Raw genomic sequence first — 12,231 nt, 5'->3', positions numbered from 1 at the left:
AGCCTCCAATGACCTGTTCGAAATCTTCAATCACATCATTTCTAAACAAGTGACAAAAAGCGCGTCCAGGCGTGCAGAGCTGCACTGCAGGCAGCCCCACTCCAAAGAGCAGACTTGATCCTGCCCCAGAGGAGTGGCACAGCGAGGGAAAGGCATCCGTGGTGCAAAAGGTGGAGCCTCAACCTCCCAGCTCCACCTGCCACCTTCCCCAATCAAGCCCAATGCGCTTGGCTGTCCTGAACTGGGTTACTCAGCCTCCTCCTTGGAAATGGTTTTATCCAGCTCTCAGCTGCCCTCCGATGATGTCAGCCCTTCCGAGTTCTCACCTGCAGCTTCCCCTGAGAGGGTGGATGCCTTCCCCCATAACGGAAGCTGCTGTGTTTTGAGACGCGCAGATTCTGTGCGTGTCCCTACAGAACCGGAGCCAAGAACTGGGTAAGAATGCATTGGAGTGGAAAACACAAGGCCTGTAGTCACAACTGGAGGGACTGGCTGTGCGGCCAAAAAGGCCTCCCTTTCCTGGCTGTGTAGCTCTGGCCCTGCCTGGCATCACCACAGGTCACCACCATGGACAGACCCCCCCAACACACACACCAGAACCAGGAGCCACATGAGCTGACCAACAGCCCATGGCTGAGACATGATGGGTGGAAGCCATTTCTATACCCAAACACTGGAAGCGTACTTGAGATCTGAGATTCCTTTAATCAAAAGCCCTCGTCTCCTGCACTGTGCTCATCAAGCCCCAGAGGGTGCGCCTCTGATGGACTGGGTCCCTTAGAGCCAGCCTCGGGCTCTTGGTAAAAATGCATTTGCTTGATTTTATTTAAACAATGGTGAATCTCCAAAGATGCCAAGTCTACATGCCAAGGGTCCTCCAGGCTGCAAGGCCACAGTCACTGTCACTCACGGACCACCTCATTTGGCACGAGAGAAAAACACTGACCACCACAGAGGGCAGGGAGCGACAAAGCTTGTAGGCTAATGCTGCAAAAGCCGCTAGTAACTGGGGCCACATACGAGAGCCGGCAGGAGCTCCTGGGGGTCTGCGTGGCTCACAGGTGGGTGGCCCTGCTGCCACCTTGGAGAGGGCACCTTCTCCACTGGCTTTTCTCCTGAGTCTTTCTCCCAGGCCAGCCAGATTACCATTTAGGGGCCTTTGCCAATTCTCTGACTCGGGGACGCGAAGTAAGAATTTGCCAAATGCACTGAGGCTGGGCAATGGGAATTTTTTTTTTTTTTAAAGGCCAGTCAAGGAGAAATTCACCAGGAAAACGTTTCCCAGGACATCCTCAGGTTGGTCTCCACACAAAGGCACACAGACTGTCGTCTTCCCAGGGTCCCTCACCAGCAGGACGTGTCCAGGGTGCGCAGCACAAGGGCTTGGAGCAGCCCAGACACAAGGACAAGCGGCAGAGAGGGAAGACTCGCTGGGGACGCCCACTCAGGCACAGAGCTGGCTGCATTCCAGGCACCGTACTCTGTTCTTCAGGAGATGCCAACCTCAGCCAAGACCTCAGACGGGGCCCCCACACGCAGGTTAACACGACACGGGGCACACAGCCCTGGAGGTGTCAGTCCACGGCGTCTCCAAGCTGGAGGGTCCCGCTTTCCAAAGTGTGTCCCCAGATGCAGATTGTGGCTTTTCTAGAAAGCCATCCCCTCACCTGCAAAGGGGTTTCCTCGTCAACTCCTATGGGCACTCCTGGCACCTGTGTGGACCACACACTGCTTCAGACAAGCGGGTCTGGAGTCTTGCATTCTGGAGAAGTGCCGACAGCTTGGTTTTGACACCATGTGTGCGCAGGGAGGAAGGCAGGGACAAAACAAACGCCCTGTCTGGAACAGGCCGTCAAGGACAGTCAAGTGGCTGGAACGATGGCCTTGGCTCCAAAGCTGGAGAAGAGGGGCCAGGGCAGGTGAGTGGGCTGGGCCGTGCATTCACAGTGACATTCCCTAGTGACTCAGGTCACTAAGCCCACTCCACAGGTGGGGAAGCTGAGATCAGAGGTGAAATGCTTCTGTCCAAACTCCAAGCCAGCCGGTAGAGAAATGGGGATTCACTCCAGAGTCCCGGCCCCAAGCCTGAGACCCTATCAACGTCCCGTACTTGCTCTCCGCACACTGTGCCCATCACACCTGCGCTGCCTGAGCTGTCTGCCTCCCTCCCAGAGGCCACTGCTGCCCGGCTTCCCCCAACAGGGGCGGAGTGCAACACATGCGTCTCACACATGACCCAGTCTACCATTATCCGCTCACGAGAAAAGAGCGTCAGAGGAGGGTCCTATTTCCTGAGAAAACCATCAGCCAGCCCAGGGTGCGGCTACCCCACGGCTTCAATTCTCACGCGGTCCCGCGGCTGTCCCCCTAGATCCGCTGTATTCCGGCTCGTTCTCTCTTTTTTTGGTAAGACATGCTCAGCTTCTTCCATCATGGCACTGACAAATATGCAGGTCTATGCCACACTCTCTACGTAAAGTGCTGGGGGGTGGCTGGGCTGGGACCCCCGATGAGGTGTGCATTCTGGTCAAAAGGCCAGATTTCCAAAGTGCATGCTGCTTCTATTCACAGGTCAGAGTCCAGAGCCCCAGCGCCGCCCGGGATGTGGCCGCAAGGACGTGGCTGGTCAGGAAGTGAGGGACTGAATGTTCTTGAGCATCTCATCGAAGGCCTGTGGGGACGGCGCATCTGCGTTCCGGAAGGTGGCCTGGACCCGGCTGTACAGGCTGAAGGATTTCAGCTCCAGCCAGACGAACCCGAAGCGGTCCTCATCGAAGAGGATGAAGACCCCGGGGGTGCGTTCAGGGCTGGTGAAGCCATGGCCCGCGATGAGGCCTGTGCCATAAAAACTGAACAGAAACAAGAGGGAACGTGTGAGCTAGGGGAGGGCTGAGTCAAGTGCACGCCACATCCAGCATTCTGCGACCCCCTCTGTGCCACAAGAACCACATCCACTATTCATCAGCCAGAAGCTGACTCCCAGAGCCAGCCTGTCTCTGCAGGGGCAGCTGGGGGCGTGGGCTGAGCCTGTCTCTGAAGGGGTAGCTACGGGCACAGGCCGAGCCCACCTGATGATGGACGCAGAGGCCAGAGCTCGGGGCTGCTCGGCGGATGGGCGCTGACTCGCAGTGCCCGTGAGAGGGATTCACCCACTGACTGCACGCTGCCGAGTCACTGAACGAAAACAAGAGGTCTCTGCAGGTTCGAAGAGCTCTGATCCAAAACACACGTTTCATAAAGCAATCCCAACGTGGAAAAAAAAAAATCTTCATTTCTGGGAGTTATGTCCCCACACAAACAATGAGCTCTAACACAGACAGCCTGCGGCTGACACTAACTCCGAAGGAGGAACTCGCAATTACCCACTTATGGCTCTGAGGTCAACATCAGCCAGGAAGACACTTATGTCTGTCTTGCAAGCAGCTAAATTCTTCCAACAGATGACAAGAAGTAAGGGGCTGGCCTGGAATCACCCCCTGAGGCTCTAAAGGCCCCGGGGGAGAACAGCCCCATGGACCAGGACCTGGGCCTGAGGCTTCTCAGCTGCGGGGAGAAGTTCCAGGGCCCAGAGGCAGGTGCAGCCATCGCACTGTGGTCAGAACAAAAGCAATAGGCACTCCCTGTATAGGTGCCGTGGCCAGGCCCTGCAGACCCATAACTAGACAGGGAAGGGCCCAGGAGCCCCCATATTCAGCACAGCAGGAACTGTCCTGCAGGTTAGCTGGGGAAGGGGGCTGGACAGGGCTTCCTGGTCAGTGGCCACAGCACGTGCTGTGACTCGCAAACTGGGTCTGAGCTGGTTGTGAAGTATGGGGGGTTTTGAGATTTTTGAAGGGTAACAGAGCTTTTTCCTTTTTTAGCTATTCAAACATTTACATCAGCTAAAACAACACTCCAACACTATTTGTATGCCTCTCTCTCTAAACCCCAGTCACCATATCATACATGGGAACATGAAGAAAGCCCCACCCAGACATCCAAACCTCTCCAGGAGCTGGGCCGGTTGCACCCTTCCCTCCATGACGGCAAGTTTAGCGGGAAATGCAGACACATGACGGCATGGCTTGGAGGTAAAAGGAAAATGACTCGTAACTTGACAATGGCAGAATGACTTTGATGCCAGGAAACTGACAGGTGGACCCTCAAAATGGCCCCCAAGGCCACTGTCCAGCAGAACCCTCTGTGGTGATGGAATGTTCTAGAGCCGCACTGTCCAGCCACGTGTGGCCATGAAGCACTTGAAACATGGCCTGGTCGGCTGAGGGCCTGGATTTTTCATTTTATTCAATTTCAGTTCATTTGAATTTAAACAGCTCTAAAGCGTAAGGACATGGGGCAAGGGCCTTGTTCATCTATGAGGAGCAGCCTGAACGGCAAGGGGCCTGGGGCACTGAAGGCAGTGGCCCAGACAAAACTGTATTTAAAAAGTCAGCAAGACACCAGCTGGGAGCTGCGCAGGCCTCGTCCCATGTCAGCCGCCCAAGCCCTGCAGGGGCAGTGGCAATGCCAGCCCCTCCCACGCAGTTTCAGCTGGTGTCCACTCCACTGGCCACCCAGGCACTGGCCCGGCACAGCAGAGGCAGGCAGGCACGGAGGAGGGAAGGGGCGGGAAAGCAGGACCCGCATGTGAACCACGCACTGGGAGATGGCCGAAGGTGACCTGCAAGACGCTGACCAGGCAGGCTTTCCACAGGGTGGGTGGACACTCAGGCAACCCAGACGAGCTTTCCACGGGGTGGGCGGGGAAGGGGTCTTGTTCATTTCCTGCTTTCAAAGCTGTTGGACAGTTTACCTGATCTTTCACTTGATTGACTGGAAACACGTAGCTTTAGAAGCCACTGGGGGAGCGGCACTGCTGTGGGGACGTGAGGCATCTGGAAGCCTTGTGCCCCGTAGCTCTGAGCTACCCCAGAAGGGGTGGAAGGACAGGAGCCTCCAGGACAGGACCCAGCTGTGCGGCCGCCTGCTCAGGTGCTGGGGGACGTGGCCCAAGGGGTCAGAGGCCCCACTCCTGTCCCAAAGCACTGGCTGCCGCCCTCTGTGAGGTCACGGGCCCTCTCCACCCGTGCTGCGTGTGGGGCTGGGACCCTCGCTGAAGCACATGCTGTCCCACCCTCGGGCCCCAGCGCCCGCCGCATCCTTACCACATCCTGCAGGTTCGGGGGTAGTCCTCATTCCTGGAGCTCACGCCCACGGGCAGCACGAATGGCTGCCCCTGCCCACACTGGGCAGGCTGCTCGGCTGCGGCCGAGGCATCCCCGGGCTCGCCACTGTCCTCACCAGGTGTCCCATCTGGGCCCCTGCTGGGTGCCTCTGCCCTGGGCTGGGCGGGGCTTGGCTGGGACTCCCGGGGTCCCTGCCGGCTGCGACCCTCGCCCGCCTCGTGCCCGCCTTCCTGCTGCTCCTGGCGCACCCGCTCGCGCACCTCCAGGACAAGGCGGGAGAGCTCGTTGAAGTTGCGCTGGTTCTCGAGGTCGGGCAGCTGGATCCGGTGCCTCAGGTCGATCTCCACCGTCTGCTGCCCGGCAGGGATGTTGGGGTCGCCCTGTGGAGCAGGTGGTGGTCAGCAGGGCTCGGGCCAGCAGCAGCAGCACCGCTGTGCAGACTCCAGCCCAGACCCACCTCTGGTTGAGCGAGCTGGCATCAGCCTTCCCACTGACTTAGCAGCATCCTTGACGGAGGAAGAAGTCTCAGAATCCCTTAGAAAGTGGCGGGGGCCAGCGACACCTATGAGTGCCCCTAAGGATGGTGGCTGGCTCACACCTGCTCAACTGCGCCCAGAGAAGTTCAAAGAACATCCCAGAGCCGGGCAGCAGCCCAAGGGGGCAGCCCAGATCTGTCCACCTGAAAGGCACAGCCCTGGAGCCGAGCCCTGGGAAGATGCTTCAGCCCCAAAACTCTGTGAGGAGTCCGGGAGCCAAAACACTGGAGTCCAGGGAATGCCCCATCATGCCAGATGTGGCCCTGATCCCTGGAGGGTCGAGGAAGAGGCTCTGCCCCTTCAGGCGCTGTCTGCCAGGATTCCCAATAACCATGCAGGGCAGACGGGCAGCATGTGCCAGGAGCCCTGGCAGGCGGCAATGAGCCCCTGTTCACAGCCCCAGGAGAGGGGCGATCCTGTTGGGCTCACCACACAGCCCACCCTCAGGCCACTCCAAGGAGAGGAGCTGCTGAAGCCCCGACGGTGGGAGCTGTCTGCGAGCACAAGCGTCTCCATGCAGCTGCCAGAGGGGCCCCTTTCCTGGGCTGTCCCCAGTTAAATGTGAGCATGTGTGGGGTCTGCTGTCCGTACTTCCTAAACCCCCCAGGGCTGCCAGGCTGGCCAAGGCTGAGCAGTGGTGTGGAAAGTCCACCTTGGAAGCACACAGACTCCCGGAGGGTCTCGTGGAAATGCCATTCCGGTGCAGTGGGGCTGGCTGGGGCCCGAGAATCTGCTTTCCCGAGCTCCCAGGGCTGCGGGTGCAAGCTCACTCTGAGGAGCAAGGGTGCCGGGATCTGTGTCCGCCCAGGTTCCCTGACTCCACAGCCCAGTTGGGCCGGGTGCTCCCAGAGCCCCGCCGACCAGGGGGGCCGCCACTCACTGTGATCTTCGTGCCCCTGGCACGCCGGCCGTGGAAGCTGAGCATCACGATCTCCAGGCCGTGGCTGCCATAGGTACCTTTGAAGAGGCCAGGCTTGATGAGGTCGTCGGGGCGGCTGGGCGGCAGGTAGATGCGGCGGTAGGTCAGGCAGTTGCTGTGGGGAGCGGGAGGGTCAGTGCAGGAGACCTCGCGGGGCAGGCAGGAAGGCTAATGCCCAAGGCGCCAGGGCCAAGCTTTGCAGGGCGGGGTAGGGCGGGCAGCTCAGCTCAGCCAGGGCCAAGTGTCCACCAGGCCTGTGGGCAGCAGTGCGCCTGGGGGAGCCCTCGCCCCCCCCACCCTCCTGCACGCCCGCTTCCAACAAGACTTCTGGGGTTAAGGGGAGCACTGGCGCCAGGGCAGAGCTTTAGGCAGGAGAGGAAAGGAAGTGCCAGTTTGCTCCACTACCTGGAGGAAAGGAGCTCAAGTCACCATGGAGGGGACCCCCGCACTGGGCTGAGCGGGGCTGACCTCTAGAGCACCAGTGCTGGTGGGGGTGACAAGAAATCAGACAAAAACAGATACTCGGGTGAAGGACGGGGGCTGGGGCTATGCCACAGCAGCTCTAGGGAGGCCTGCACACCCAGCACCCACAGAGAGGGGCTGTGTTCTGAGCACCCACTGGGAGAGGGAGGACTGTGCCCTAGCACCCACAGAAAGAGAGAACTATGCTCCTAGCACCCAGAGACGGGCTGCACTCCCAACCCCCAGCAGGAGAGAGGGCTGAACCCCAGCACCCAGCTGGAGGGCTACATCCCAGCACCCACTGCAACAGAGGACTATGCCCCAGCACCCACCGGGAAGGCCTGCGCCCCCAGCATGCCCCAGAAGACAGCCGCCCCAGCACCGAGCAGGAGCCGCACTCACTCGTACTGACTGGTGTAGATAAACTTCATCAGGATGAGCTCCTGCATGTGCTCGTGGAAGATGTCCTCCAGCGTGCGTCCCCATTCCTCCCTCAGCCACGTCCGAAACTCCTTCCAAAAGAACACAGATCATGAATATCATCAATATGACAGGAGGCTGTGAAGAGGCTGCCAGCTGTGCCACTGAGAGGACACAGTGTGTCCTTCTTTGTCAGCGCACAGGCACCTGCAGGGCCCTCCTGGTGGGGCAGGATGGACTCGGTGCTGGGAAGAGAAAGGGGAGCTGCCGGGTTTGACCCCATGGCAGAGGTGCCTGCCGACAAAAAGTGAAGGTCCCGGGCCCTTGGTCTGCTGGGTGGGAGGCAGCAGGGGCTGTGGGGAGCCCAGGTGAGGTGGGGGCCACAGCCATGACCACAGCTCAGAGTGGGCCTCCCTTCCGTGCCCACCAGTGGGGCAGGAACAGCATCTACAGACTCTGGCTCTGCACCGCAGAGCCCCTCAGCCTGCTTCTCTGGCTCCTAGGAGCCCGACTGTTCCGGGACCCTCACCAGCAACCCTGAGCCATGCAAGTCAGCCAAGGATGACACACTGAGCCCTCGGCCAGTGACTCAGATTTTCCTTTTTCAAAGGAAAAGCAGGTTTGCTAAGGGAGCTCCCAAAAACTCTGCAGCCCCAGCAGTCCGCCCTGCATTCTGCCATCACATGGTGCGTAATGGTTTGATTCTACACAATTTATGGAATTCATCCAAACTTCCAAGTTCCTAGCTCAATACAGTGTTTCCAGTCATTATCTAGACTTAACTCTGAAAGGGACGCATAAGCAACTCACGAAAAAGAGGAAACACTACGGTCAATCGCTTTCACACGTCACTGCTCCAAACTCTGACAAGAAGCAGAAATCACTGTAGGGGCCGCGCTGAGCACCTGGCAGGACCACACGGCCAACACAGAGGCCACCTGGGTTTTTGTGTCCTAGCAGCACAAAATGTAAACATGAAATTTAAAAAACTCTATGTTCAAAATCCTCAAAAAACATAAGATTTGGGAATAAATGTTACAAAATACGTTTAAGATCTATTCTGAAAATCACAAAACACTGCTGAAAGGAAGTAAAAATGCCTGGGTACATAGAGACGCCATGTGCGTGGCCTAGGAGCCATCTAGGCCCCATTCCAAGAGCAGTTCTCTCCAGATTGATCTACAGATCCCAACCTCATGACAACCACAAGTCCACCAGGCACTACACAGACCGGACTTGCCAAGTCTGAAATTCCTATGGAAAAGCAAAGAACCGGGACAGACAGGCAATCAGGAAGGCGAAGAGCAAAACAGGAGGACGAGGCCGCTCTCAGGACTTGCCCAGTATAAGCTCCCGTCACGAGATGGCGTGCAAGCCCCAGGCCTCACACAGGCACCAACAGAGCCAGCAGCCCAGAAACCCGCCGCAGACCCAGCTGCCTGACTGCAGCGGAGGTGCCCGTGCCTGCTCCTGAGGAAAGGAAGGTTTTCAGTAAGGTGCTCCATCAGTTGGGTTTTCATATGGACAAGAAGGAACCACGATCCTGCCGTATACCACACACAAGATCATTCAAGATGGGGCACAGGCCTCCACACAAATGCAGAACCTGATGTGACGCTACCAAATTTCTATTAAAAAAAAAAAAGGCCGGGCGCGGTGGCTCAAGCCTGTAATCCCAGCACTTTGGGAGGCCGAAACGGGCAGATCACGAGGTCAGGAGATCGAGACCATCCTGAGCTACACGGTGAAACCCCGTCTCTACTAAAAAATACAAAAAAACTAGCCGGGCGAGGTGGCGGGCGCCTGTAATCCAAGCCACTTGGGAGGCTGAGGCAGGAGAATGGCGTGAACCCGGGAGGCGGAGCTTGCAGTGAGCTGAGATTGCGCTATTGCATTCCAGTCTGGACAACAAGAGTGAAACTCCATCTCAAAAGAAGAAAAAAAGATTTAGGGAGTGATCAGTATCAGTTTTGCAAACTGAGATTTTTAATACTCAATTTTTAGGACGTTTTTTAGGACTCAGAAAATAACCATAAAAAAAAAAAAAAAAAAAAAAAATGGAGCCTATCTTTGCAAACTGAGATTTTTAGGACTCAATTTTTAGGACGTTTTTTAGGACTCAGAAAATAACCATAAAAAAACAAAAAGTTTCACAAATTGGACCTCATCAAAATTAAAACTTGAGTGGCTGAACTTGAGGAAAGGCTCTTTAAATAACAGAATCAAAAATAACTGAATGTAATGAAGAAAGATTTCAATGTTACCACTGTGAGTAATGAGACCTCAACTCGACACCATCAGGAAGATGAGTGTGCACCTGTAGCCATGACCTCAGTTTGCACAAAGAGGTCCAAGCAACGGGACTACCAGCCAGACCCTGTTACCCAGAACAAGGCCGTCCCAAGAATGTTTATTATGAAATTACTTATCAGAGCAATACCTACAAGCCACAAGAAAAAAAAACAGGGAGCCCAGGACATGCACGACAACGATCCAGTTCACGTTGACCCAGGGCCTGCTCACTAAACACATTGTCCTCGCGACCCTCACGGCAGCCCTGGCAGAGGGGGCTGGGGGTGACAAGGGGCTGCTTGAGACAGGAGCATGGCCCATCCTCCCTTCTCTCTGCTCTTTTCTCAGGCCTGAGATTTACAAAAGCCTCAGTCTGAAGGGAGGCGCCCGAAACACACAGGGGTGGGAAGGGACACGGTGGCTTGGCCTGGCACCCATACAGAAAAGGCCAGGTCTGGGTGGGCCCAAGGGTCCCATTTCTCACAAGGACCCAGGGCTGAGGGAACCCACAACCCTGGGAACATCATCAGATCATGCCAGTGAGGCAGCCTGGGCACAAGGAACGACCTCCCAGGGCAGCGGTGGCCCACACAGAGGTGCAGGGATGCCGAAGAGACTGCACTGCCCTCGCAGCCTGCCCTGTCCATGGCCCAGCCCCTCCAACCTCCCTGCGGGCGCGACTCCACTCCCTTGGAACGTGCTGGATACGGTTTGGCTGTGCCTCCACCCAAATCTCATCTTGAACAGTAGCTCTTCACGGGAGGGGCCCCGTGGGAGGTAACCGAATCGTGGGGGCGGGGTCTCTTCCACGCTGCTCTCATGACAGTAAGTCTCACGAGAGGCGGTGGTTTTACAAAGGGGAGTTCCCCTGTGCAAGTTCTCTCTTCTTTTGCTTGCCACCACGTAAGATGTGCCTTTCGCCATCCACCACGATCGTGAGGCCTCCCCAGCCACATGGAACTGTGAGTCCATTCAACCTCTTTCCCTTACAGATTACCCAGTCTCGGGTATGTCTTTATCGGCAGTGTGAAAATGGACTAATACAGCGCTGATCAGAAGCTATCAGCCAGCAGAGCACAGGGCAGTACCAAATTCCTATGCCCAATCTTTTACCTCAGTTGTGAAAATTATCAGGATGTGTCACCGTGTCCGGACCTCCTGGGACGCCCTCTTCCTGGAACGCAGCTCTCCCGGTAACCTACCTGCTCTCTGGCCTAAAAAGACTTAGCTAGAAAGTGGAGAGGCGCTCCCAGCTGATGCATGAATCCACAGAGAGCCACCCTCTGAACCCCTACACGTCCTGAGAGAAAAGCAGCGAGGACACTGCAGGCCTCAAGATGAACAAAGGGACTGTGGGACCAGGTGACAAAAACCACAGAAGGGCGCAGCCAGTGCAGCCCCTTCAGGAGAGGAGATGCCGCTGTCACTCTAGCATGGGCGGGGCAGCACTGTCGCCAGCCCCAGCCTCTGCCCTACCTGGGACAGTGGCACCGTCACTCTGTCAACTCCGGGAGGGGGAGCTCAGGAGCGGGCCGAGCCGAGGGAGTGTCCTGGATGGGGCGTGGACATCACACAAAGTGTGTGTGGGCAGCGCTCCACACACTGACCGTAAGCGTCCTGTGATTCCAATCGCAAGAGACAGCAAGGGGATGTTCCTGGGAAATAGCTGCTTCTAGAGTTCATACAGCAAATGCACAAAATGAGTCGGGAACATTCCAAAATAGAAGAGAAATACAGACAATTAAAATTAGTGACAGGCCAGTGCAGTGGCTCACAGCTGTAATCCCAACACTTTGGGAGGCTGAGGTAGGAGCATCACTTGAGCCCAGCCTGGGCAACACAGTGAGACCCTGTCTCTAAGTCAAAAATAAAATAAAATAAAATAAAATATAGTGATAAAACTACAAAAATTCGGCCAGGCGCGATGACTCACACCTGTTATCTCAGCACTTTGGGAGGCCAAGGCGGGCAGATCACCTGAGGTCAGGAGTTCAAGACCAACCTGGCCAACATGGCAAAACCATGTCTCTGCTAAAAATATAAAAATTAGCCAGGCGTGGTGGCGGGCATCTGTAATCCCAGCTACTTGGGAGGGAGGCTGAGGCAGGAGAATCACTTGAACCCAGGAGGTGGAGGTTGCAGTGAGCCAAGATCACACCACTGCACTGGACAGGGCGAGACTACGTCTCAAAACAAACAAAAACGACAAGAATTAGAACAGTGTGGTACTGACATGTAGACAGACATATGGATCACAGCATCAAGCCCAGAAATGAACCAAATATACAGGGTAACCTAGGACAAAAGCAGCACTACAAACTGATGGAGAAAGTGTGGTTATTCCACATCCAGTGTGGGGATAACAGAGCAGGTCTGCACAGAACCAAGGCTGGGGCTGAGCCTTACATTTCACATCAGAATAAATCCAACAGAACCA

General features: G+C 56.3%; 1 protein-coding gene across 1 annotated transcript in view; it reads right to left on the bottom strand.

Moving 5' to 3' along the window:
* Positions 1–685: 685 nt before the first annotated feature.
* Positions 686–12,231, bottom strand: part of FBXO31 (F-box protein 31) — a 61,935-nt gene continuing 50,389 nt past the window's right edge. Inside the window, exons 6-9 of the mRNA XM_011928029.1 lie at positions 7,485–7,594; positions 6,582–6,735; positions 5,145–5,545; positions 686–2,849 (exon numbers count right to left, since the gene is read on the bottom strand). Coding sequence (XP_011783419.1) covers positions 2,627–2,849; positions 5,145–5,545; positions 6,582–6,735; positions 7,485–7,594 — 888 coding nt within the window. The 3' untranslated portion in view covers positions 686–2,626. The remainder of the gene's footprint in view (positions 2,850–5,144; positions 5,546–6,581; positions 6,736–7,484; positions 7,595–12,231) is intronic.

Source organism: Colobus angolensis, unplaced genomic scaffold, assembly GCF_000951035.1.
Source record: "Colobus angolensis palliatus isolate OR3802 unplaced genomic scaffold, Cang.pa_1.0 Scaffold76, whole genome shotgun sequence".
Lineage (NCBI taxonomy): Eukaryota > Metazoa > Chordata > Mammalia > Primates > Cercopithecidae > Colobus > Colobus angolensis.
This window is presented reverse-complemented; position numbering and strand designations above follow the sequence as displayed.